Source organism: Ptychodera flava, chromosome 15 (assembly GCF_041260155.1).
Source record: "Ptychodera flava strain L36383 chromosome 15, AS_Pfla_20210202, whole genome shotgun sequence".
Classification (NCBI taxonomy): domain Eukaryota; kingdom Metazoa; phylum Hemichordata; class Enteropneusta; family Ptychoderidae; genus Ptychodera; species Ptychodera flava.
In genome coordinates, this window is record NC_091942.1 from 8,055,356 (window position 1) to 8,079,201 (window position 23,846).

The 23,846-nt window shown below is 37.1% G+C and overlaps 1 protein-coding gene across 1 annotated transcript in view; it reads right to left on the minus strand.

Moving 5' to 3' along the window:
• The window catches only part of LOC139151079 (uncharacterized), a 270,051-nt gene that overhangs the window by 181,710 nt on the left and 64,495 nt on the right, over nt 1-23,846 (minus strand). The window contains exons 51-84 of the mRNA XM_070723612.1: nt 23,322-23,438; nt 22,673-22,795; nt 21,870-21,992; nt 21,298-21,420; nt 20,431-20,553; nt 19,848-19,967; nt 19,335-19,457; nt 18,974-19,096; nt 18,307-18,432; nt 17,686-17,802; nt 17,185-17,313; nt 16,742-16,858; nt 16,185-16,307; nt 15,184-15,306; nt 13,198-13,320; nt 12,404-12,520; nt 11,916-12,038; nt 11,147-11,269; nt 10,764-10,880; nt 10,361-10,483; nt 9,590-9,706; nt 9,064-9,186; nt 7,658-7,780; nt 6,483-6,605; nt 5,759-5,881; nt 5,334-5,462; nt 4,804-4,926; nt 4,368-4,493; nt 3,652-3,774; nt 3,225-3,356; nt 2,153-2,275; nt 1,775-1,897; nt 1,218-1,340; nt 535-657 (exon numbers count right to left, since the gene is read on the minus strand). Coding sequence (XP_070579713.1) covers nt 535-657; nt 1,218-1,340; nt 1,775-1,897; nt 2,153-2,275; nt 3,225-3,356; nt 3,652-3,774; nt 4,368-4,493; nt 4,804-4,926; nt 5,334-5,462; nt 5,759-5,881; nt 6,483-6,605; nt 7,658-7,780; nt 9,064-9,186; nt 9,590-9,706; nt 10,361-10,483; nt 10,764-10,880; nt 11,147-11,269; nt 11,916-12,038; nt 12,404-12,520; nt 13,198-13,320; nt 15,184-15,306; nt 16,185-16,307; nt 16,742-16,858; nt 17,185-17,313; nt 17,686-17,802; nt 18,307-18,432; nt 18,974-19,096; nt 19,335-19,457; nt 19,848-19,967; nt 20,431-20,553; nt 21,298-21,420; nt 21,870-21,992; nt 22,673-22,795; nt 23,322-23,438 — 4,170 coding nt within the window. The remainder of the gene's footprint in view (nt 1-534; nt 658-1,217; nt 1,341-1,774; nt 1,898-2,152; nt 2,276-3,224; nt 3,357-3,651; nt 3,775-4,367; nt 4,494-4,803; nt 4,927-5,333; nt 5,463-5,758; nt 5,882-6,482; nt 6,606-7,657; nt 7,781-9,063; nt 9,187-9,589; nt 9,707-10,360; nt 10,484-10,763; nt 10,881-11,146; nt 11,270-11,915; nt 12,039-12,403; nt 12,521-13,197; nt 13,321-15,183; nt 15,307-16,184; nt 16,308-16,741; nt 16,859-17,184; nt 17,314-17,685; nt 17,803-18,306; nt 18,433-18,973; nt 19,097-19,334; nt 19,458-19,847; nt 19,968-20,430; nt 20,554-21,297; nt 21,421-21,869; nt 21,993-22,672; nt 22,796-23,321; nt 23,439-23,846) is intronic.

The window sequence follows — 23,846 nt, forward strand, 5'->3', positions numbered from 1 at the left end:
AAAACAACAGTTCTTGCAGATGCAAAACACGGGTTTCACATATAGCACAAACTTGTACAGCTATAGACAGAAATTTTACAAACTACATGCTGAGAGGCTCTGCAAGACAAAATCATAGTTCACTTATTTCTTGATTACATGTAGTAATTGTTCATATATTTGAATATGATATAAGAAATGCCCACTTCTCTCTGAGATTTCAGATATGATACATTTTTACATCAAATGTACTGGTATATGAAAGCCATACATGGGAAGAAAATTAATTTTCATACATTTTACTAAAAATTTTAGACAAGCTTTGAGTGATGTGTTATATCAGGCCACACTCATATGAATCATATTTCATAAATCAGAGTTTTCTTACAATCAAAGCATGTGATATTCCTTGTTCTTTTTTGCTACCAACACGGGATGTCAACCATTAAAATCAATTCATAATTGATTAAATCAACTTCAATATTGATTAAAGCGTCTCTCACAATTTGGAATTTGGATGGTGCTCTTTTGAGACTAGACACGAGCTTTACTCACAGTTTTCACAGAATGTTCCTGAATAACATCCTTGGCAGAGACAGGTGTACACCTCACATGAACCTGGTTGAGGTTGGCATGTACCGCCGTTCTGGCATCTGTGGGAATCACACTGGTCAATTCCTGTTTGGAAGGGAAAATTAGAGAGTATGGAATGTTTCACTGTTAGAGGGGCATTCCAAAATAAAAGAGTGGTCCTATTGTTGGACAGATTATTACAGCATGCAGATTATTGGAAGTGTAGGTCTTGTTGCCTGTTAACAAACTGACGTTCTTTTAATTTTTTGACATCTGCACTGTTGGAAACTTCCAATAGTTGAAAGATCTGATAAACCCTTTAATATCAACATACCTTTCGTCAACTGTGTAAAGATAGTAGTAATATACACCTTGATAAAACATGAACACACACAAAACTGCTGCCAGCAATGGCATTCATCAAAATTCTTCTGTTACTAGCTTGTAGTGGATGCTATGACAGTATACTTAATCCAAAAGAAAGGCACACTACAGTGGCCATGAAGTTGTTGTAAATTTCCAATGTCTCACCATGCAGTTCTGTCTCTATGATGTCTGTATTTCTGACAATGTGCATATTCATGAGGCAACTGAGCTATCAGTTGGAATCAGCCGAATCAAATTGAAAACTTGTGATGAAGAAAATACCAAGACCTGGAGCTTACTTTGATCGCACAGCATCCCAGTGTAACAGGTAGGACAAACACACGAGAACTGTGTGCAGGAGTTGGCCTGACCCTGGCAAAAACCATTATTCTGGCAGGGGTTTGGCTGACACGGGCTGATGACTGTAGGAGACAAAGAGAGTACCCGGTAAGCCTGTTTTAAATGGTAACAATTGAACTCACCTTGAAAATAATAATATTCTCATGACTGAGAAGATTCAGTAAGTTTACACTGACTAACACCACTCCTGCTAAATTTTTTCTGTAGTAAATTTATTCAATACATTGACATTCACTTTTAGAATGGAAGTTTGATGCATTACTCATACTTTCCTCACAGAAATATTGATGCTTTTACAGAAAATCAGTAAACAGAAATATGGTAAAATCGTAGTTTCGTTTTACTAGAAGGACCTCAAATATTACAATCAATTTTGACTTTACACTGAGCTGCGGCATTATCAGAGTTAAGGGCAGATTAAATTACTCCTGGTTTAGGATAAATGCTTTCACTTAAAGATCAGGAGTCATTGAAATTTCAGTAAATAACAACTTACAGTCTTGACACAATGTTCCTGTATAACAACCTGTACAGACACAGTCAAACTCCTCACAAGACCCAGGCCGTGGAACACACTGTCCACCATTGAGACATCTGTTCGGTTGACATTGATCAATCCCTGGACAGAGACAGAAAGAAGAGAGGGAGAAAATCTGGATAAGTTTGTGGTCGATTACCAAAAAGAGTTTCACGCACTTCCTTTCAGCTTTTTGTTGTGAATGTACAAATTCACTTCACAGCTTTGTCAAGAAGTTCCTAATGGGTAACAAAATCTGATTAAATGACCACAATGACGGCATATTCAGCGTCTTGGCTTTGTCAAAAAAGATGAAAAAATGCAGTGTGTACGGTAATAACAAGACAAACCACTTACTTGTTTCACAGTTGAATCCAGTATAGCAGGTTGGACAGGAACAGGAGAAAGCAGTACAGGATCCAGGCTGGGGTATGCACGTGCCTCCGTTGCTGCAGGGGTTGGGCTGGCATTGATCCATGCCTGTTGTGGAGGTAAGACGTTTCAACATAACATTACTTTACATTTGTAGAAAGATGCGTTTTAGTCTACAAGTTCTCATAAAAGTAGCACAATTATTGCAGTTGACATATTTTGAAATTATGGTATGGCTACTGTCATCATCTTTTCCACTTAGTTGGGTGTTTTGCTTTCTAAGTATATTTCCAAAGCTGAAAGTCACAGGCTACATCTCAAGTTTTCAATCTTGCAAATTGGGCTGATTAATCAATGCAGAATGCACCTGAGGGACAGAAATTTGATCTCTCAACCGTTTACATCATTCTTGTTGCCTACAACTTGTGGGGGCTCACTTTGAAACTTATGATGTAAAAACAGTTTCAACTGGCTTAGTTTAGTGAAAATCTGGAAGATAAAAGAATGAATGGCGGCCATTTTGAATTTCAAATTACAGTAAATATTGGGTAATTTGTTTCTCTAGTATCAAATTTGCACGATGACTACGATTATTATTCTTGATATTGAAAGACAATAGTTGAACTTTAAAGATAAATCTGAACCAATGTTTAGGACTTTTATTTTCAAGGTGCAAACTACCTTAACAGGACTCATACAGCTGAATCAGTACATTATGTTTTAGAATGGTACACTGTAGGTACACTGTAGGGTCATGGAATTCAGTGTAAAGGAAGGTAAACTATTTCAGTACAGTATTTTGTAAATAAATTTTTAAGGCTTTGGCTGACTTGACACGAAATTGTATTACAGTCCAGTGTGTATTCTTACATAAGATTTCTACTGTTACTGTAATATTGTCAGAAACCTTTTTCTCGAATTCCAGTTTTGTTTGAAATGCCAAAAATGGCAAGTAAATGAGAGAGCTCTAAAAATGAGACTTTGCCAGAAGAAGTGTTGTGACTGTGGCAAAACAAGATACACAGATGGGGCTGACAAGAAATATTGGTTTACTCACGAATTTCACATCTGTCACCGGTGTAGCAGCTGTCAAAACTACAGAAGCAAGAGAATGCCTCACAGGATCCTGGAGTTGGGAGACACTGACCACCGTTCTGGCAGGGATTATTAGGTGAACACTGATCAAGCCCTATGGTGTTAACAGAAATCAGATGAAATGGTATATGTCATATGAATATATTTCAAAAAAGAATAGAAATAGAAAATCGAGACAATATGCAATAATTTGCAGTTAATAATCAAAGCCCTTGCTGGCAATCTAAAGACAATGTGAAAATCTCTCTCTCTCTCTCTCTCTCTGTCTCTCCTCCTCTCTCTCTCTCTCTCTCTCTCTCTCTCTCTCTCTCTCTCTCTCTCTCTCTCTCTCTCTCTCTCTCTCCTCTCTCTCCCCCATAATTTGCAAATGAAAACTTTACTGTACTCACGTGTTTCACAGTTGTCACCAACATAACACAGCTGACACTGGCAAGTGTAGTCTACACAGGAATTGGCCACAGCCTGACAGAAACCATTGTTCATACATGGGTTTGGCTGGCATGGGTTAATCGCTGTACAGAAAGACAGGACATGAACACTTGCCTTGCATCAAACTGTTTTCACCAGCAGTGGCAACAACATACATAGATATCATTCTTACAAACGTCGCCATGTTCTATGATGCATGTGGTTTTGTCACCGGAACTTTCATTGTGTATAGCTGACAGTGCTATGGCCTGATAAAATGGATGAAAATGTTCCCAAGAATCAAATACCACTTCATTTAGTAACTTTTTTGAAAATTAAACAAAACCATCTGGAAACACCACTCAACTACAAGTTTTCTCACTGCTGCACATATATTAATCAGCTACCGAGTTCTCGCTCTTTCAGGATAAAATAAACAAAGTCATTGAAACTTTCTTGTTTGCTTTTATTTGATACACAATTGCAGTTATGCAGCATTGCATGTCACAAAATTCCTGGTGAAGCTTGCTGGTTCACAGTTTATTCACCACAGTAAATTTTAAAACTTTCACAGACCATTGCCATTGAATTCACAAGAAATAACAAATTAGTGTTTGAAGGAATAATATATTTTCTCACCAATGAAAATGTCATACACCATTATTTGCAAAACTTGGACAAATTTTGAAATACTTACGAGTCTCACAGAAGGTTCCTGTGAAACAGTTGCAGAGACAGTTCACTTCAAGGCAGGTGCCAAGCTGCAACTGACAAGCACCACCATTCAGGCATGGATTAGCCCCAACTGCACAGGGATCCGGTACTGAAATAAGATAGTGCAGGAAATCATCACAGATCCGACAAACATCAAGTTTTGTGTCAAAGACGAGGATACTAGAACAATGCTGAACAATATTACAATTCATCTTTCTGGTATCTGTCTACTTGTTGGATTTAACATCAACCTATGGGTTACATTTGCATATATTTGTTTGTTAATGAAAGATACCTCTGGCAGCATATCAATGACACAGGGAGAATTTGACCAAGGGTACTTCAATGAAAAAATTTATTTTGCAGTAAAAGTCAATGTTACAAAAATCCCATGAAAAAAATGGTAATAGGCATCTTACATGTTTCACAGTGAGTTCCGGTGAAACAGCCTGGACACTGGCATGTATACTGTATGCAGGAACCGGGAAATGGAACGCAAGTACCGCCATTCTGACACGGGTTGTTTTCGCACTGGTTGATTCCTGAGATTTGAAAGAATTTTTGAGTCAGGAATGAGATGCTTAATTGAAATGAAAACTGGGAAAGACTGTTCCTGACTCTGAAATCCTCAAATTGCTGTTCTGCAGAATTGTATGGATTCACTTTGAAAGTGTTACAAAATCAACTTGTACATTGCTTCTTCTTTTGCGGACAACACAAAATTATCTTTTCAATCATTAACACAGAGAACAATAGTCATTTTAAATTTCAAATATTGATGATTGGAATAACTTGTTTTTCCAATATTAAAAAAGTTACATGGTGATTTCTCTGGATTCTTTCGAGTGATTACAAAAGAGTGTAGTTGAAAGCATGGGGCACAATTTCAAACATTTCATTTTGAGAAACGGACAGTACTCTTTACACAGACAGCAATGATCAAACTCACTTGTAGCACAGGTATCCCCAGTGTAACACTGTGCACAGCTACACGTGAAACGCATACAGTCTCCCGTTTGTTGATCAGGCTGGCAGAAACCATTGTTCAGACAAGGGTTGGGCAGGCATGGGTTTATCACTGACATTTTGAAAAGAATAAGAAAGTGGAGAATAACAGAAAACACACTCGCTGAATTTTGTTCGCTAAAATTTTTCAGATAAGCTCACCTTGTCATAGATCTGTGACAAAACAGGAGCTAAGTAACTGCATTGCAGAAAATGATATTTGTTCATAATTATCGAAGAGAATACTTCCTGGGTATCAGCAAAACATTTAAAACTCGTTTACCACATACCGCATGAACAATCTTGATAATAATTAGTACAGGAAAACTTGAACAGTGTGTAATTGAAACTTGATGGATTGTAACTTACAGCTTTCACAGAATTGCCCGGTGAAGCAACCCATACAGGTGCACTCAAAGTCTGTACATGATCCAGGCACTTGGTTGCACACGCCTCCATTCACACATCGGTTTGGTTGACATGCATTCAACACTATACGAGAGAATCATCACAACAGATAAAATAAACTTCAATAGGAAAATCAAAATTTCTATGTCACATAATATACTGCAACGGTGGTTTACACAGTCAAAATTTCAATAATCGGTCAACCACTGCTCATTCCTGATGATGTTGAGAAGGCACAGATTTGATTGTAAATGAACAGAAGGCAATAGTGGCAAGCTTATAATGGACTGTTACAAGTAACCGGTAGTTTTCTAGTTTATGTTTCACATGAGCATAACATGAGCAAAATGATTCACTACTACTTGAGAGAATTAGTACAGAAAAATTAATGAATCCTGAAGAATGGTAATCATAGAGCAACTGATCTTCCACTGAGATCATCTTCACAGTTTGTGTTCATTGACAGTCAGCAACAGCAGGGCACGTATAATCAAGCATCCATACTGAAAATACAAACCCTCTTGTGTACAAAACACCCTCCTCCCACCCCTCACTTCTTAGACTCCTCCCACTACTCATCTCTTCCACTGGCAGTTTCATGATCCAGCTTGTTCTAAAAGCTAGTCATTTCTATCAAATCAAAGCAAGTGTGGGATTTTGAGGTAAGATAATTTAAGCAGCTTACATTGTTCACAGGTGGTTCCAGTGTAGCAGCCGGGGCAATCACATGTGAATTGAAAGCATCCTCCGGGAGTTGCAATGCAGTTACCTCCATTCATGCATGGATTTGGCTGACATTGATTGACAGCTGTGGATCAGAAGGCGATCATGAAGACTGTCAGTATCACATTTGGTGTGTAGCTTTCAGTGATTGCACATAAAACAGAAAACTAGAATTTCTGCCTTGTGCAATTAGTCATAAATTCATTGAAACAAATTGCTAAACTTTGCTGGAAAATGTTAAACCACTCTATTTCATTGACAACCACAGATATCATGGTGACATAATGCAAAGTTTGGGATTAGAAAAATGTAATATCTAAAATTTACCAATATTTGAAATTCAGAAGGGATATTGCACACAGCATTGACTGAATGGAGAATAATTAATTTTCAATTGTGAAATTCACAGGCAGTGGAAACTTCATTTGTCCCATGCCCTTTACGAACTGTCCCAGACGTCATTTATCTCATAATAGAATGCTTTCTAAATAGCAATTTTGTGTGTACTCAAATTTTTCCAACAACTTTTCCGGCAAGTGGATTAAATTTGCTACTTGTGAACATATACAATTTTTTCAGTCTTGTTTTGCGAACAGAAGAGTTTTGGTTTTTCATCAAGGAGCTGATGCAGGAAATAGTAGTCATCTTGAATTTAAAAATATTGGTAAATCCAGAGTAATTTGTTTCAGACTCTTATCCTAAACTTTGCATGGTGATCCTAGAATACCATTTCTTTAGAAAATGAATGAGAATGACCTAACATTTTCTTGAGGGAAGTTCAAGCAAAAGTTAATGACCTTTAGTTTTAAGGCTGGTAGCTTCCGTCTTTTGATGTTAACAATACCTTTTATCAATTTTTCTGTTGTTTATAATGTCAACTTCATTATGCAGAAACTTGCAATGCACTGTGCTTTATAAAATGACTGTAAAAACTCACAGTTGGAAAGAAATCCAAGATTCAAAGGTCATATGATCGATATGAAGCAATACTTTGCTTGTTGTGTGTTTAACCCTTTTGGCAACATGGTTTAGCCCAAACCCATTGTTATCAATGATGAGTGTTGACCTGTTTATTAGGAATATGGGGATGGTCATTTTCAGAGATATAAAAGTTGAAATATTTGAAAGGAGACTCACCTTGGTCACAGAGAGTTCCAGTGAAACACTGCAGACAGAAACAGGTAAAGTCTTTACAGGAATTGCTGGTTGGTGAACAGAACCCTCCATTCATGCATGGGTTTGGTGAACACTGGTTGATTCCTGATGATGATAAAGAAAGACAAATATTCCAACAATTGTGAATTGAGTACAAAAAATCCATAACCATCTATGGAATTATACTTCCTGTAATGAGTCATTCACTATAAGATTTATAAAACTATACTCTACATTCTGATCATTTTCTTTGTACATTTAAATTCGATCAGCTTTTGATGTATTTTCTATTAGTTCTATTTGTAAAATACAGTTTTAATTTTCCTATAACTCCATATATCATGTGTAAAAGCCTGGTGTTCAAATTGTAAGGTGAAAACCACTTAAGAATGGATGACGAAATTGATGTAAATGTTAGCACACTTGTGTAATTGGTTTGAAAGGGAAGAGGTCATTTTCAAATAGGTGGTACCGCACAGTATTACAGTACTGAAAGATCAAAATCTGTACCACGTTTCATCAAATTTGATGCAGTATTTCTGGAGATAGTCCACTAATTAGGAAAGTTCATTAAATATGCAAATTAGCTTTTCGTTCACATGATACTGCTAAGTGTCTTTGTACACTATTATGAAACTGTGTGCTAAAGATCTGTACCAAGTTTCATCAAATTTGCTACAGTATTTCTAGACATAATACCCTAATTACAAAAATTCATCAAATATGCAAATTAGAAATTAATTGTTGCAATACTGACATATCTCATTGAGTGATATCAGAGCTCTGTGTGACAAACATCTTTACAAAGTTTTATCAAATTTAGTGCAGCCTCAGTAGAAACAGAGCTCTTTTTCAAAAAGTCATTGTCAATGACAGTCTCCATTTTTTTAGTAAAAATGGTTGTCACATGGCCATTTTGGATAGGATCACAAAACAAATCGAGGTGCCTATGTATGACATAAGGAGTAATCCTTGTACCAAGTTGAATGAAGTCACTCTGGGCATCTCTAAGATATCTGCATGAACGGACAGATACACGCACCCACGCATGCACGCACACACACAGATGCATAGACATAACCTAACCCATAAGTCCCCTGGACAATGCCCCTGGGGAATAAAAAATTGCAACGATTGTCTCTTTCTTGAATATTACTTCTGGTATGTTTTACAGGATTATAATATCCAGCACATAACAACAATTATTCTCTGGATTACTACAAACCACTACTACTTTTTACTCTAAAAATAAGTTCTAGTTGTCATAGTTAGTAGTAGTACTAGAAGTAGTACTAGTAGTACTAGTAGTGCTCAAGATAATGTAGCATAAGTTGGAGTGCAATGTTTGTTTGTCAGGCTGCAAGGTTCCACTACACAGTGTGACTTACTGGTAATACAGTCATTTCCAGTGTAGCAATCTGTGCAGCTACACGTGTACTGTTCACATGAGCCAGGCGTCTGAATGCAGGTGCCTCCATTGAAACATCTGTTGGGTTGACATGGATCCATCACTGTGAAGAAAGAGAAGTATGTTTCTGGATGTTTTATTGTGCCTTGGGGGCAAACTAAACAAAAATAAATACACTACGAGGAATTTCACTTGACTTGTCTGCTAACTGAAAACAAATAGCATTATTGTCACTCTATGCTAGTTTAACTTGATAAACTACTGGTATATTACATTGGTAATGTATTTTTCAAAGGAATATTATCTATGTCACTGTGTGATTATGATTTTGAAAACCGACAATTTTTTATTATATGTATTAAGCTGTTGTCATCCAATGAACATTTACATCTGACGGAATCTCACACATGAACCACAAGTGATCCTGCCCGGACAGGATCAGCTTGGACACAGAGATGTGCTAATATTTACTCTGTTGCCACACAAAAGTGTTATAATATACGTACATGTCTGACAGAATTGACCTGTGAAGCAGCCAGGACACACACACTGTGCCTCTGTGCAACTCATTTGAATACACGTTGCTCCATTCAAACATCGGTTTGGATCACATGGATTAAGTACTGAGAAATTAAAAAAACAACAACACAAAGGTCAGATAAATTTTGTTTACATCTTTGCCCACATATCCTGCAACTTTATCATCACTCAATTCCTTTAAATTCTGTCTTGTAAGCAATGATGTGAGCTGTATCAATATTCATATGATATCCTTCAACTAAAGACACACATTTGTCTCATCTAATTGTCTCAGCAAATTTCAAACATTTTGACTCTGCTACAGCATCTGTTGGTAAATGGAGCAAAGTTTGATCATCATTCATGTATCTGTGAGTTGCTTTGACTGTATAAATGATATCCAAAGCTTCATTCGGAGACAGCCCAAAGAAACAATTGTTGTATTTGCATGTATATGTTCACTTGCTGAACCCATATTTTTTGAAGAGCAATGAAGACAGATGGACACACATTCCTCCATGAGCCAAATCATGTGGGGAAAAAAATTGTTAAAATCATGAAAATTACATGAGAGATACTGTCCATGTTTTGAGTCTTAAGCATTAAGAAATGAAATTTTCATGATCTAGAAATGGAGCCTTGAAAAAGATTTTCTAAATATCTCTAATTTGAACTGACATATTTTCACTTATTCTGGATTAAAGAAGGACTATGATAAGCACTGAAAGCTATCCAGGTCAAATCAAGCAGACACTTACAGATGTTACAATTTGGCCCTGAGTAACATCCATCGCAGACACAGACATAGTTGGTGCAGGATCCTGCTTGAGGCCTGCATTCACCGCCGTTCTGACATGGCGCAAACTCACATGGGTCCAATACTGTAGAGAGAGGGGTGAGAGGAGAAGAGAGGAGAAATTCAGAGAAGAGAAAAAGAGGGTAAAGAAAGAACTAACATATATCACAACTTGATGAAGATACAGGAATATTGAATATACTATCAACTCTCAACCTAATATTGAAGCCTCTCTGATGAAACTTCTGTAATAATTCTAACATTTCTATTATATTGGCGATGCGTACTGTATCACATAAATTTGTTATTGCCGCTATTGTAGATTAGAATATTCATCAGTAAAATATTCATCAGTAATTACATACATGTTTCACAGTCATCACCAGTGTAACACCCTGGACAGTCGCAGAGACGTGTTGTGCAGGAAGTCTGACGACAGAATCCACCATTTTGACAGGGGTTGGTGACACATGGCTGCAAAACTGAACAGAGAAGTAATATGTTGGTACATTTCACTAGAAACCTTCATTGTTGATAAAGCACTGATTCTAGGTCTCAATTTTTTCCTCTTGCTTCCCTTTCTATTGCCTTTTACATCAATTTCTAGTACAAAATCAATGCCTGAGTTTATAACTAGTAAATTATCAGTCTTTTACTGCAAAAACAACTGGAAATTAAAGTACACTGAATCCATACACGAACACGTACACATGGATGCTTTTTTGTTATATATCTATACTTTGCTTACATTGTTCGCAGAGTTGACCAGTATAGCAACCACTGCAAGAGCATGTGTACTCCGTACAGGAATTTGGTTGTGGCTGACAGAATCCATTGTTAAGGCAAGGATTGGGTTGGCACTGATCTTGATCTGAAATCAGATAAATGATACACGTGTCAAAAAAATATACCTACAGTTAAACATGCAGAAACTTAAACAACCTTTCCACAAACAGCAGCATTGAAAAAAATTTCAAGACTCTTCATTTTCTACTTTTCTTACAGCAGAAAAGTATTAAGATGCAAACGCACAGTGTCTCACTTTGTCTTCACACTTAGGTACCTACTGCGTGTGTTGTGCATTCTTTAACTCAAATGGAAATTAGTGAGGATTCATTTTGATGTCCTTCTCGGGCAAGTGTTGTACTGAGTCAGTGTCCATAATTTTCTAGGTTTCAACAAATCATATTAGAGATATATATTCTTTGATCTACCGTAAGTGTCTGTCCATGTAATTTACACTTTTGCATGTATGCCTTTGTTTTCCATGGAATTTCAAATTGGCTGAAACAAATGTTTGTCATAAATCTCATCAGGAATATCCATCTTTAACTATAATGAGCTGAGATCAGGGAAGAATTTCTAAAATGAAGCAGATCTGATATAAGTGACAACAGACACTTGTTCAGAATGTATGGCATGTATTTCATAAAGCTCCCGGCACTCTTCTTTTATACAGAACTAAAAGAGTAAGTCCAATCTAGACATGTTTGGCAAAGAAATAAAAGGCTGCTTACAGATTTCACAATTATTTCCTTGATAACAGCCAGTGCACTGGCAGACAAAATCAGTACAGGAGTTGATTGTCTGTATACAGACACCGCCATTGAGACAGGGGTTTGGTGAGCACTGGTTCAGCCCTGTAACCAATCAGAAAGTGCAAGTTATCATGAGTTTCAATCGTTATTAAATCTGAGATGATTTATTGCCATATGTGAGGTGACAAGGCATTTTTATTCTTGATTATGAAGAGAATACTTTAAAGTTCTTTGCACAAGGTATGATCACTTTTTACGTACCATACATATTGCCTAAGCAAATCATGAGGAGACATAATTGTTCATAATCTCTTCATAAAACCTTGTGAATTATGCTTGTGTGTCTCTAATTAACAACATCTACCACAGACTACCACATTACTGTAATTGCACAGTTTCATTTGAATGTTTTAGAACTTTAACACAACTCCAAGGTCCCTCACAGAAAGTAATACAAAAGAACTCACTGGTTTCACAGAGACGTCCGGTGTAGCAACTATCACATGAGCAGGTGAAGTCAGTGCAAGAAACAGCTGTACATCGTCCGCCATTCTGACACTGGTTAGGTTGACACGGGTCGAGTACTGGAAAAAAACAAATCCATCGTAGAACTTGTAATGTATGTACACCTCTTTGAGAAATGTAATCAAGTAAGCCAGCTTAAACTATGATAAAATACATGTAGATTGAGTCCAAAGCACAGATCAAAGGTTATCTGTAATACTTTTTGTCCCCTCTGTCAAATATGGGATGAATACTCTGATCTCTATACCTCAACTTTTCTTTTTGTCATTTTTTTGAAGCAGTGAGACAAATTTACACAAGTGATGGTCATTGAAAGCATATAAACTAACACATTCACATAATTTGGTCTTATCATCATACGCCCTATGGTGACTTGGTCAAAAAGATTCAAAAAATAGAAACAGAGGATTTACACCATTGCACACCAGATGTTCAAATGAGCTTTGAGCACTTGTGTTATGAAATACAGAAGTTCCATCCCACTCCCTCCCGACATGACTGAGTTGCATAAAACCTGTTTGTCTATTGTGCAATATGTATATCTGCCTTTCTGTCCCTCCTATAGCCCCTGCATCCTATCATTCCTTCTAACTACCAAAACTTGTCCACGGAGTGTGTGCTGCGCTGTAGAATTTATTTTATATCATCGTTATTTTTGGCTCAGTGGGACTGTTGCCTACAGTGCAAATAAATCAATGTGAATTATGATCAGTATTTTATTATAATCCAAACTTACGTTGACTGCAAGTGTTTCCCGTGTAGCACTCCACACAGAAGCAAGTGAAGTCAGTGCAAGAGTTTGGTGTCTGTGAGCAGAAGCCTCCATTCTGGCATGGGTTGGGCTGACACTGATTGATTCCTGAAGAAAAAACAAAATTCATTTTTCACTGTTAAAATTGATACATCTTTACACACCTACCATTGCTACACATATATGTACATAAGTGCCCAATCCAATGCGCAAAACTGATCAAAATGAGAATTGGTCGTTGTGAAGGACTTATATGGTAATGGAGAGTGGTTCAACCCTTTCCCCACCATGGTTTCTTCCATGACAATTGTAATCAATGGCAGCTGTGGATCAGTCAACAGGGAAATGGGGTGAACAGGCTACAGTAAAAAACGCATTATTGGGAAAAACAGGAATGAGATCCAGCCAAAATGTGTGGCCATAGGCTGCTGCATCAACTTCTCTCTTAAAGCCCCTGTAGCTGTGACTCTTGAAATTTGTTGACCTGAAAAAGGCATTCTATTTTCTCTGGTTTCCTTTAAATTCTACAGATTGAAATGGTATAATCCTTCACCACGGAAAAATTGGACAAATAAATTTAAATTTAAACGTTATTTGATTTCCCGCCATTTATAAATACTGGTAGTATTACAAAGAAATACCGCAATTATACGGTGTCGCTCAAATTTGATCAGAATTGGTATATACCAGTATGGGTTACCAATGATCAACAATAAATGTTGTTTCTATCTCTTCAGTGGAGGAAAATTCTACGTTGATGTTATGACAATGATTTCTGCACAGTACAACCAGAAAATCAACAAGAAATATTTAAACCAGAAAAACAAGAATGACAAAAATAATTAAGGTCTGAAACTTTAGGTACTGGAGGTCAACTTTAGCAACATGCATAGCAGAAACAAGCCCCTCTTAGTTTGATTATAGACAGTCTCCCCCCCCCCCCCCCCCCCCACTGGCTATGGTTTCAGCAGGTCTGTTAATATGTAACAGTTCATAAACAATGACAGGAAATGACTCAAGATCAGTGGAGTTGGCCTGTTTCTTACTGGCATGCCATCACTCCTGCACATTTGCAGGATTTCACTTTTTCTTACCTCATTTGCACATTTTTGACACTGATGTGTTCATTTGAACAAATTCACATCTCAACCCCTGCATCTACCTGTACACCAAATACTGAGATGGTAGCTCTGGCGGTATGGGAGCCTTTGTGTGTGACGGACATACATCCGCATATACATACCCACAAATATACAGACATACAGACGCCACCGACTCATCATATAAGCTCTTTTCGGTATTTATACACAAAACAAAATATGAGCTAAAAACAAAGCATATGATGTCCCAGTGGAAAACATTCAGCACTATGCATTATATTGGACTACTCTGTTGTTTCTGTGAAGACTCCAATGCATATAAGCACGACGTACAGTGTTTTTGCTTTATTTGCATGAGGGCGCCATTTTACGTTTGGGCAAACATTTATTATTTATCTTATAGCTCAAACTTGCACATGCAGTCCCAGTGGACAGTTTATTATATTTGTATAATCACCCCTCGATGAGTTCATTCCCACGAACTTGTTTTAGTTTGGAAGTAAAATCACAAAAATAATGCTAAAAGATACAGCTATTAGGCCTTTAATTATATACCTATAAACAGTTCAGTATTGTTAAACAAAGAAAATTGAACAGTACTGTACAAGAACTGGATGGATATCAGCAAAATCTGTATTTAACATCAAATAATAAAAGAAAAGAGCACAACTTTCAATGCATTTTCAGTATTTTTGTTTAATTCACATAATGCCTAGCTTGTCAAATTTCTAATCCCAATAACAAAGTGGTAAATCATGGGCATTTGATAATTTCTGCTTCACTGATGTGGAGTTTTAAAGGCACATGGCTGAACTTGCAATTGCATGAACATAGAATGGGCTGGTTCCCAGTATTGAGCACCAGGACTTACTTTGTTCACAGAAGGTGCCTTCATAGCAACCTGAACACTGGCAGGTGAAATCAGTACAAGAACCGCTAACTGGAATGCAGTTGCCACCATTTAAACATGGGCTTGGTTGACATTGGTTGATCACTACAAAACAAAAGAAAAATAAAAAAAAATGATTGACTATATTTTTAAATTGAGTGTTATTATAATATACAGTAAGAGAAAAACAATGAAAAGTGAGACTGTGATAAAATCCATTTTTATTGACAATCTACAGTAAGGCAACATGGGAAATTGACAATTTTTCATGAGACTTTACAAGATCTCCTGTGGCTGTGATGTTTGCAGGATGCCCTCTTGTGACATATGACAAACAGTGCCACTAGATGTCAGTGATCACTTCACTTGCTTTGGTTATGCTGTTTTGATGTTCTCTTCATCTATGTGTGTCTTTTCCATCCACATTCAAAGGTCAATCTGCTTGTAAAGCACTGGTTTGTCGCCATTACCTGTGTTAGCCACTAGAATTTGCACACATCATCAGAAATGTCAAGGGTTGCACACAAGTTACAAATTTCACTTGAACTTAACAGACACACAACATTGCTATGAGACTGTGAAAACTGGCATGTTTCACTTGGCTGGCAATAAAATGACAATTAATTAACCCTTTGAGTGCCAAAGTCTATTTTTTTGTCCCCTATAAAATAAACTCAAGTAAATTTCTCAGATTTTTGCCAAAATTTTGAGAAAAAACTGTAGCAAATGAAATGTGATGTCCATTTGGTCCAAAATTATACAAAAATTACAGAAAAATTCATCAAAATTGGTAAAATTTTGCACTAAAATTTTGGCGGGAGAAAATTACAGCGCTCAAAGGGTGAAATTCAAATACACAGGTCTCCCAAGATTTTTGTCACCTGCACTGAATTATCTCTTGCAAGTAGATATAGTCTTTCAATCTGTGATCCACGTGACTGGATCACATGTCTTTCATCTGGGTGCCTCACCAAAATACTTACAGCGTTCACAAGAATTGCCACTGTAACATCCTTGACATGAACAAGTGTACACAGTGCATGAGCCAGGCTGGGCCACACAAGTTCCCCCGTTCAAACATGGTTGTGATGCACACTGGTCCACTCCTGATAAGTACGAAAACATGCACGGTATGAAATGCATACATTTTGTTCATATCAAAGTAAACCAATGATAGACCATAGTGGCTGTCACGAGATATGCATGCACTGAAGAATGCATCTCTGGCATACAACTGACCAACCACTAATAATGCCTCGTATGAATTTCAAGTAGCATATATGGATAGGCCTGACTGCTGATCAGCGTTCATCCAAACGTGTAATCCAACTCTTTATGACAACTCAGTCAACTCAGTCAAATTCAATGTCAGGTAAACACTGAATTATGGTATGTTATTTACAGTTATAGATGAATTTGATGTAATTTATTTAAAACCCATGGAACATTCCTAGAATCACTTGTCATTAATCTTTTGTCCTTCACAAGAAATTGAATAACAAGCAACTAATCAAACGAATAAAATGAAACTTGAACTCACTAGTCTGGCAGGTGTTTCCAGTGTAGCACTGGCTACAGGAACAAGCGAAGTCTGTACAACTTAGCTGTTGGCAGAAGCCATTATTGGCACACGGATTTGGAGAACATGGATTCAGCACTGGAAAAAAATATTGGCAGAAAGGAATTTGAAGTATTCTGTATCATACACAGATTTGGAACACTGCATTGTAATTATGTATGTATCTGTGATTGCATCTCATTTTGTTGTGTGATCACCAGTGCATGCAGCCTTGCATGGTAAAACTCTTGCAGTTACAAAAATGGAGTTTCACTAGAATGAAATGTTTCTGAAAAAATAGTAATGTTACATAGTTTGTCATTTATTTAACAAGATCAGGGCATAAGTACAAGGTCAAACAGACTGTTACCAAAAAAATAAATGACTTTCACTTAAAAGAAACTCGCTCTATTAATAGTACTCACAATTTTCACAAATGTCACCAGTATAGCACCCAGAGCAAGAACATTCATAGTCATTGCAATCAAGGGTATTCGGCAATGATGAACAAAAACCACCATTAAGACATGGATTCGGCTGGCATGGGTTGATCACTGAAAACAAAAGGTAAAGTGAGTTTACACACAGAGGGAGGCTCAGAAAGTCTTCAGCTACTGTCAGTGTGCTACAGGAGTCAACATCTCATTTGCAACATGTCAGAGCTGATAAAGGTTGTTTGTTGAAAACAAAAGGCGAAATTTTTTCAGACACAGAGGGAGTCTCAACAATGCATTATTATTCTACAGGAGTACAGGTTAAAGTTGTGAAACTCAGATTTAAGTTACCAGTGCTATGTACGTTACTACAGATGCTTTACTTTTGCTGTCAAGATAGCCAACAAAAATTGTGAGCTTTACTTTTGCTGTCAAGATAGCCAACAAATATTTGCGAGCAAAATTGAAAATAAGCAAGAAGCATAAACTTACGTCTCTCACACCAGACACCAGTGTAGCAGCCTGGACATGTACAACTGAAAGTGGTGCAGGTTTCAGGAACACATGTGCCACCGTTCTGACACTGGTTGGGTTGACATGGATCCAACACTGAAGTACATGAAATAGAAAAGTAAAGGAATTATTATAGTAGTCTACCTATTGGTGAAGGTCTGTGTTATATATTGCAACAATTCATCGCCACCTCAAAAATTTAAACCTTCAAATACAACCAACAATTGAAAATACCTAGTACTTTCCTGAGTTCTTTCTCACACATGGTATATGCCTCACTATATTGAGAACTGAAGGTGCTTTGATGAAATTTTGGTAGGTAGGACATGAATGTAGAACCCTCATAAGATTTCTGTCGTCCAAGATATTACTGCATTGTCATACTGACAGTGAACCCCTGTTTAAGGACTTGGGAAAGCTGGTAACTCTTACTGGGGTACCATGCTCAACAAAAACTCAGTTACTGCATTTCTATGTAAGATTGTGGTCATATTTGTCCATATTTTTCCGTTAAATACAAGTTGAAAACATTAAATGTTTGTTACTTTCTGACAACAGTTTGTGTTATGCAATATAATGCAAACAGAGAGGAAAACTTACATCTTTCACAAAGTCGACCTGTGTAGCAGGGCCCAGGGCAATTACATGTATACTCAACACAAGAATTTGCTGTTGGAAGACATTGTCCGCCATTTTGACAAGGGTTTGGCTCACACTGATTTATTCCTGTACAAATAGGAAAACAAAGAAAAATAAAAAACATTACTGTCGTTGATGAGGCTGGAAAAGAAACAGATTGACATTATGATTTGTTCGTTTACTGGTGACAAACAAAGAGATGTGATATAGAATAAAACTGTCTCAGCATATTGAAGACTCACAGATTCTGAGTCCATACATGATTTCTGTTTTCCACGAGGGTATTTTCAGAGTGCAAGTTACAGTGTTACTTTAGAATGTTTGAAATGTTTTGAAGGACTTAATTCAAGAGCTATAAACAAGCAAAGTCAACTTCATATGTCTTTCATCTTATGGTGGGCCATCTTTGTGACAGATAATCGGAGCTTATCCTGAAGTCAAGAGGTCAGACAATAAATGTTTAAACACAAAATAATTTAAGTTCATGATTCTTCGAAAGACAAGATTCTGACATTGGGCCAATTCAGTGAAAACAAACAACACTGTACATAGGATATTGATTCTTTGTAAGCTGTCAAGTTTTTTGATTGACACATTTGATAGATTGAGAGATGTACACAATGCTTACTATTTTCACATCGATCACCGGTGTAGCAAGGTGAACAGTAACAGTCAGCTTCAGTACACGATCCTTGCCTTGGCGAGCAGAAGCCTTCATTCAGACAAGGATTTGGCAGACATGGGTTCTGGGCTAATAAAAGTGAAAAAGAAATAGAGTATATTAGTGAATGTCTTATACTTGATGATCACAAAAAGGTGTGAGCAACATCAGAGGGAAGGCACTTCAGTTGAAACATTGCATGAGGTGGGTAGTGGGTAGACTACAGTAGACAGAAACAAAATGTCATTCTTTAACTTCCACATCCAGGATGGCAAAGTTCTGATTTATCAACCCACAAAATGACCTTTGACCCTTCTTGCTGGCATACCTGTTTCACAACGTTCCCCAATGTAGCAAGTTGGACACTGACAAGTGTATGTCTGACAGGTGATCTGGTCTGGTATACATACACCTCCATTAAGACAAGCACTGCCATCACATGGATTTACACCTGTCAAGTCAAGAAGGAGAAAACATTTTTGAACAAAGCAAGCAAAAGGGAAAGGTGTTGGATTCACTACTCAGAGAGAACTAAGGAAAAGAACTATGAAAAAAGAAATGAAAATGGGAGAATTTAAAGTTAAGCGTATTTGCCCAACTTAAAACTGGGGTATGTTAATGGTAAAGGATGGCAACAAATGTGTGTCTTTATTGTAATTACAGTAAGTTTTTAAAAATGTAGAAAGTATGCTATTTAAAATTTGTTTGACAGTAACAATATTAATTTCAAACAGTTCATGTTTTGGAGGATATAAGGTAAAAATAAATCATACGAGAATGAAAATTTCTTAGCAAAAGGACAAGGGTGAATGACTGTAATATGCAGATATCACACACTTACGGCTTGCACATGTTTGGCCAGTCCAGCAAGTATTCTGGCATGTACACTGATAGGTAGTGCATGACGTCTCCAGACAAACACCGGAGTTCAAACATGGATTTGGAAAGCATGGATTTAATTCTGAAAAGACAGCAAACATGACAGTTGGAGTTATCTTCACACCCTGCATGACCCTTTGAACTCTGACCTCTCCTCTATGACCTTTGCCATACTACAGAGCTTTACCCCTGATGAACAGGGTTCAATGGGTTAAAAAATCGGTCTGACACTGTAGCAAAAAGCGTTCAGACTGTGAGACATCCTCCACACTATTACATGAAAAGGCAATCAATCAGGCAACTGAACACAATTCAGGAGATTCAATATTTGAACATTTCACAAATGTCTTGCCAATGAATCCTTTTGTCTCAGGATCCAGTAAGACTCAAAATGATATGTAATACAAAAATACCAAGAATGAATTTTAAGATTTCTTACTTTGTCAATACCTCAAAACAAAACTTCTTTACCCTCTACAAAAGCAAGTGAAAATTATATATCACTGCGATCATAATTTCTAAAGTACAGACCAAGTGATGCCTACCTCTCTCACAGTTGGTTCCAGTGAAGCAACCGGGGCATGAACACTGGTATGCCTGGCAATTTCCAGGTGCCTTGGAGCAGGTACCACCATTTTGGCATGGATTCACTGCACAGGGATCGATTACTGAGTAGAAAATTTATCAGAATAGCAACTTGATTTAGTCTTTGTCTTGTAAAATCACATTAAATACAAACTCACCCATGACTTGACTTTTTTCTGTTTTTATCTGAGTCTACAGATTATAATATTTCCTGTCTACAACCACAGGCAGTGCAGAAGAAGACTGTCTATGCTATAACACATATGTCTTCCTATCAACTTTATGATCCTTCTTCACAAGATTTACTGGTCTATACATATAATAAACATCTACCTGTGTGTAATATTCAGTCATCCATTCCTGAATGCCTCAATCTGTCTATTGACACTTTACACAACCTATGAAGCTGTCCATTAATCCGCCTGACTAATGGCAAATGTGTATTTTACCATACAGCCATCATTCAATATTTTGAACCCATCCATATGATGACCGGTACACTTCCACTCCAATCAATCAATCAAATCTGTTCAACTATTTATCAATCTGTCCGTCCAGCCAATAAGTCCATCCATATATACGGCCAGCCCAGCTATCAATCCACCCATTTTCCCTGCGATCCCCTTCTTCCAACATGTCTTACACTTCCACCCACCCTTCAACTCAACTATTTACCTATTCACTCTTTGACTACGTTCGCCTATCAGTTAACCAAACCTGTCAGTCAGAGGGTGGATCAATCAACTGTTGTTTAATAGCGATTGACAACCGGCTCACTTCAACAAAAATACAATGAAAGAGACCTGAATAAAGTCACATTCACTTACATGTGCTACAAGTGTCGCCAGTGTAGCAGTTGACACAGATACATGAGAAATCCACACAGCCTTGGAAGTCAGGCTGACAGAAACCTCCATTCTCACAGGGGTTCGGTTGACACTGGCTGATCCCTGCATCAAAGGAAATTTGACAATGATTGTCATCACATTTCAACTTTTCCTTTCAAAGATATACCATTCTGCTTCATTCTCAATCATGCTAAGTTTATACTGTCCTTCCAATACTCCTCCCTTTTTTCCTGAGGGACAATCTTTTTTCACATGTTCCTCGGATATAACTACACACATTCAGGTTGAAATTTTCTATCTCATATTTCTTGTCATGCGGCTTTGCTTATGGTAAACGCAGGCCCAACTCCTGTGTGTCACAGAATAATTAAATATCTCAAAAGATCTGAATACTGTTAACATGTTTCTTGCTATGAATGAGTGTCTTCAAGCAGACACATTCTTACAAAGCACAGTAAAATTTAAGAGTGTATCTTTTACAAAATATTAAAGCAAATCAAACATTTATAATATTTATCAAAAGATCCTGCTTAAGGGATCTATCTACTTACTGGATTCACAGTTGTCCCCTGTGAAACACTCTGGGCATGTACACTGGTATTCGGTACAGGAGCCCTGACGAGGCGAGCAGACGCCGCCATTAAGACATCGGTTTGGAGCACACGGGTCAAGTACTGGTAGGAAAATGCAAAGAAGAAATACAGGTATTACTGGTCGACCTAAGAACCTTTATCAACTCAGTTAATTCATGCAAACACCAAATTTCTTGTCTTTTCATTTTACACAAGTTAACAGCGTTATACACTAGTATTGTGAGAACCCATTCTTTGAGGTTTAACTCCTCATTATCTGCCAGTACATGGTGGTGAATATTTTGCAGAATTTTGCATCACTAAAAAATCACTGTCAATTTCAGTTATTTCTTTCAAAACTGGATTTGTCTTTGCAGATAGCATTTTATAATTTTCTCAACAGCAATCCTGAGCATGCTTTCTGATATGGCATCATGATGATGACAGAAAGATGAAGGCAAATTAATGTGTAAAGTTATGTGAAAGGAATACTGAATTTTCTTACAGAAAAGGCAGGTAAAAGAGTCATTTATATGGTTCAAAAAATTTGGAAATTCAAACTGCCTGTGAAACTGTCTTCAAAGATGAAATTCAAAATAAAAGGATAGGCAAACCCCATTTCAATTAAACACTCTACACAATTTTCCACTGGCAAAATTTGATATGCAATTGGGTAGATTTTGAATTTTTTTCCCTTTGCTTGAGTAGATATTGACAGCATGGAAAATGGATGCAGAGAGATTTTGGACTGCACATGAAGTAGTAGACTCAATGGAACTCACATGAAGCACACTGCTGCCCAGTGTAGCACTGTGTACACTGACATCTGAATAACGTACATGACCCTTGTATTGGATCACACACTCCACCATTCAGACATGGGTTGGGTTGGCACTGATCAACCTCTGAAAAGAAAAGAGAGCAGAAAAACTCAAAGATTCTCAAATTCAGTAAAACAATAAACAGACAATACAACTGTTGTCATATTCTCCCTTGTAAAGTAAGCTTTATGGCAGATTTTTTTCTTCATTGTAAAGACTTCATTTAAACCTTTCCACAAAAGGTACTGCAAAATGTTTATGAGCCATGAAACTAGGCATTAACCAAACACTCAAAACTTGTGCTTGTTCCCTTGACATTACATGCATGTAAGTAACACAACCACAGACGCATACTTGACACTGTCTATCAGCTGTAAAAAAAATTTCTGAAGACTTTGATAAAATGAAAATTTTGGATGCATTGCTTTGCAATACCATTATCCTCACTGGAACTTAGCCCAGCATAAATGAAAAACAGAATACACACTAACAGGTCAGCTTGACTATGTTTTGACACTCCTTATGTAAATGGTATGATTGTATGATTCAATCAATGATAATACAGTGGATTTTTAAAAAAGTACTGGGTAAAAGTCTTGAGAATTCTTACCAGTTTCACAGTTGGTTCCAGTAAAGCACTGTGAACACTGACATCTGTGGTCCGTGCATGACAGCTGCTGACAGAATCCACCATTCTGGCAAGGATCGGGCTGGCATGGATTCAAGTCTGTCCATAAGAGACAAAAGAATAGTTTTGTCAAGAAATGAAATCTTAAAACATGCAACATCCCCAAATGTAAAATATTTCTATTATTGATCTGATTGTTAGTTCTTGAGTTGTTTTGAATTTTTGACCAGTTTTAATACCTTTATCTCATAAGTTCTTTAAAATTATATGCTCATAGGAACCCTTCCCATTTTCATTTTAGTTTGAATCTCAGCTGATAAATGCATCAATTCTACCATTTTTGCAGTGGACAGGTGTACATAGAGACAAACACCCATAACAATCAGCAACTGACACTAGAAAATCCCTGTTCTTTACATGGTATATTGAGACAACTGAGAAAAAAAAGAAAACATTTCAAAGCACCCAATGGATGGGTTTCACTTCTGAGCACTTTTCATTTAGAAA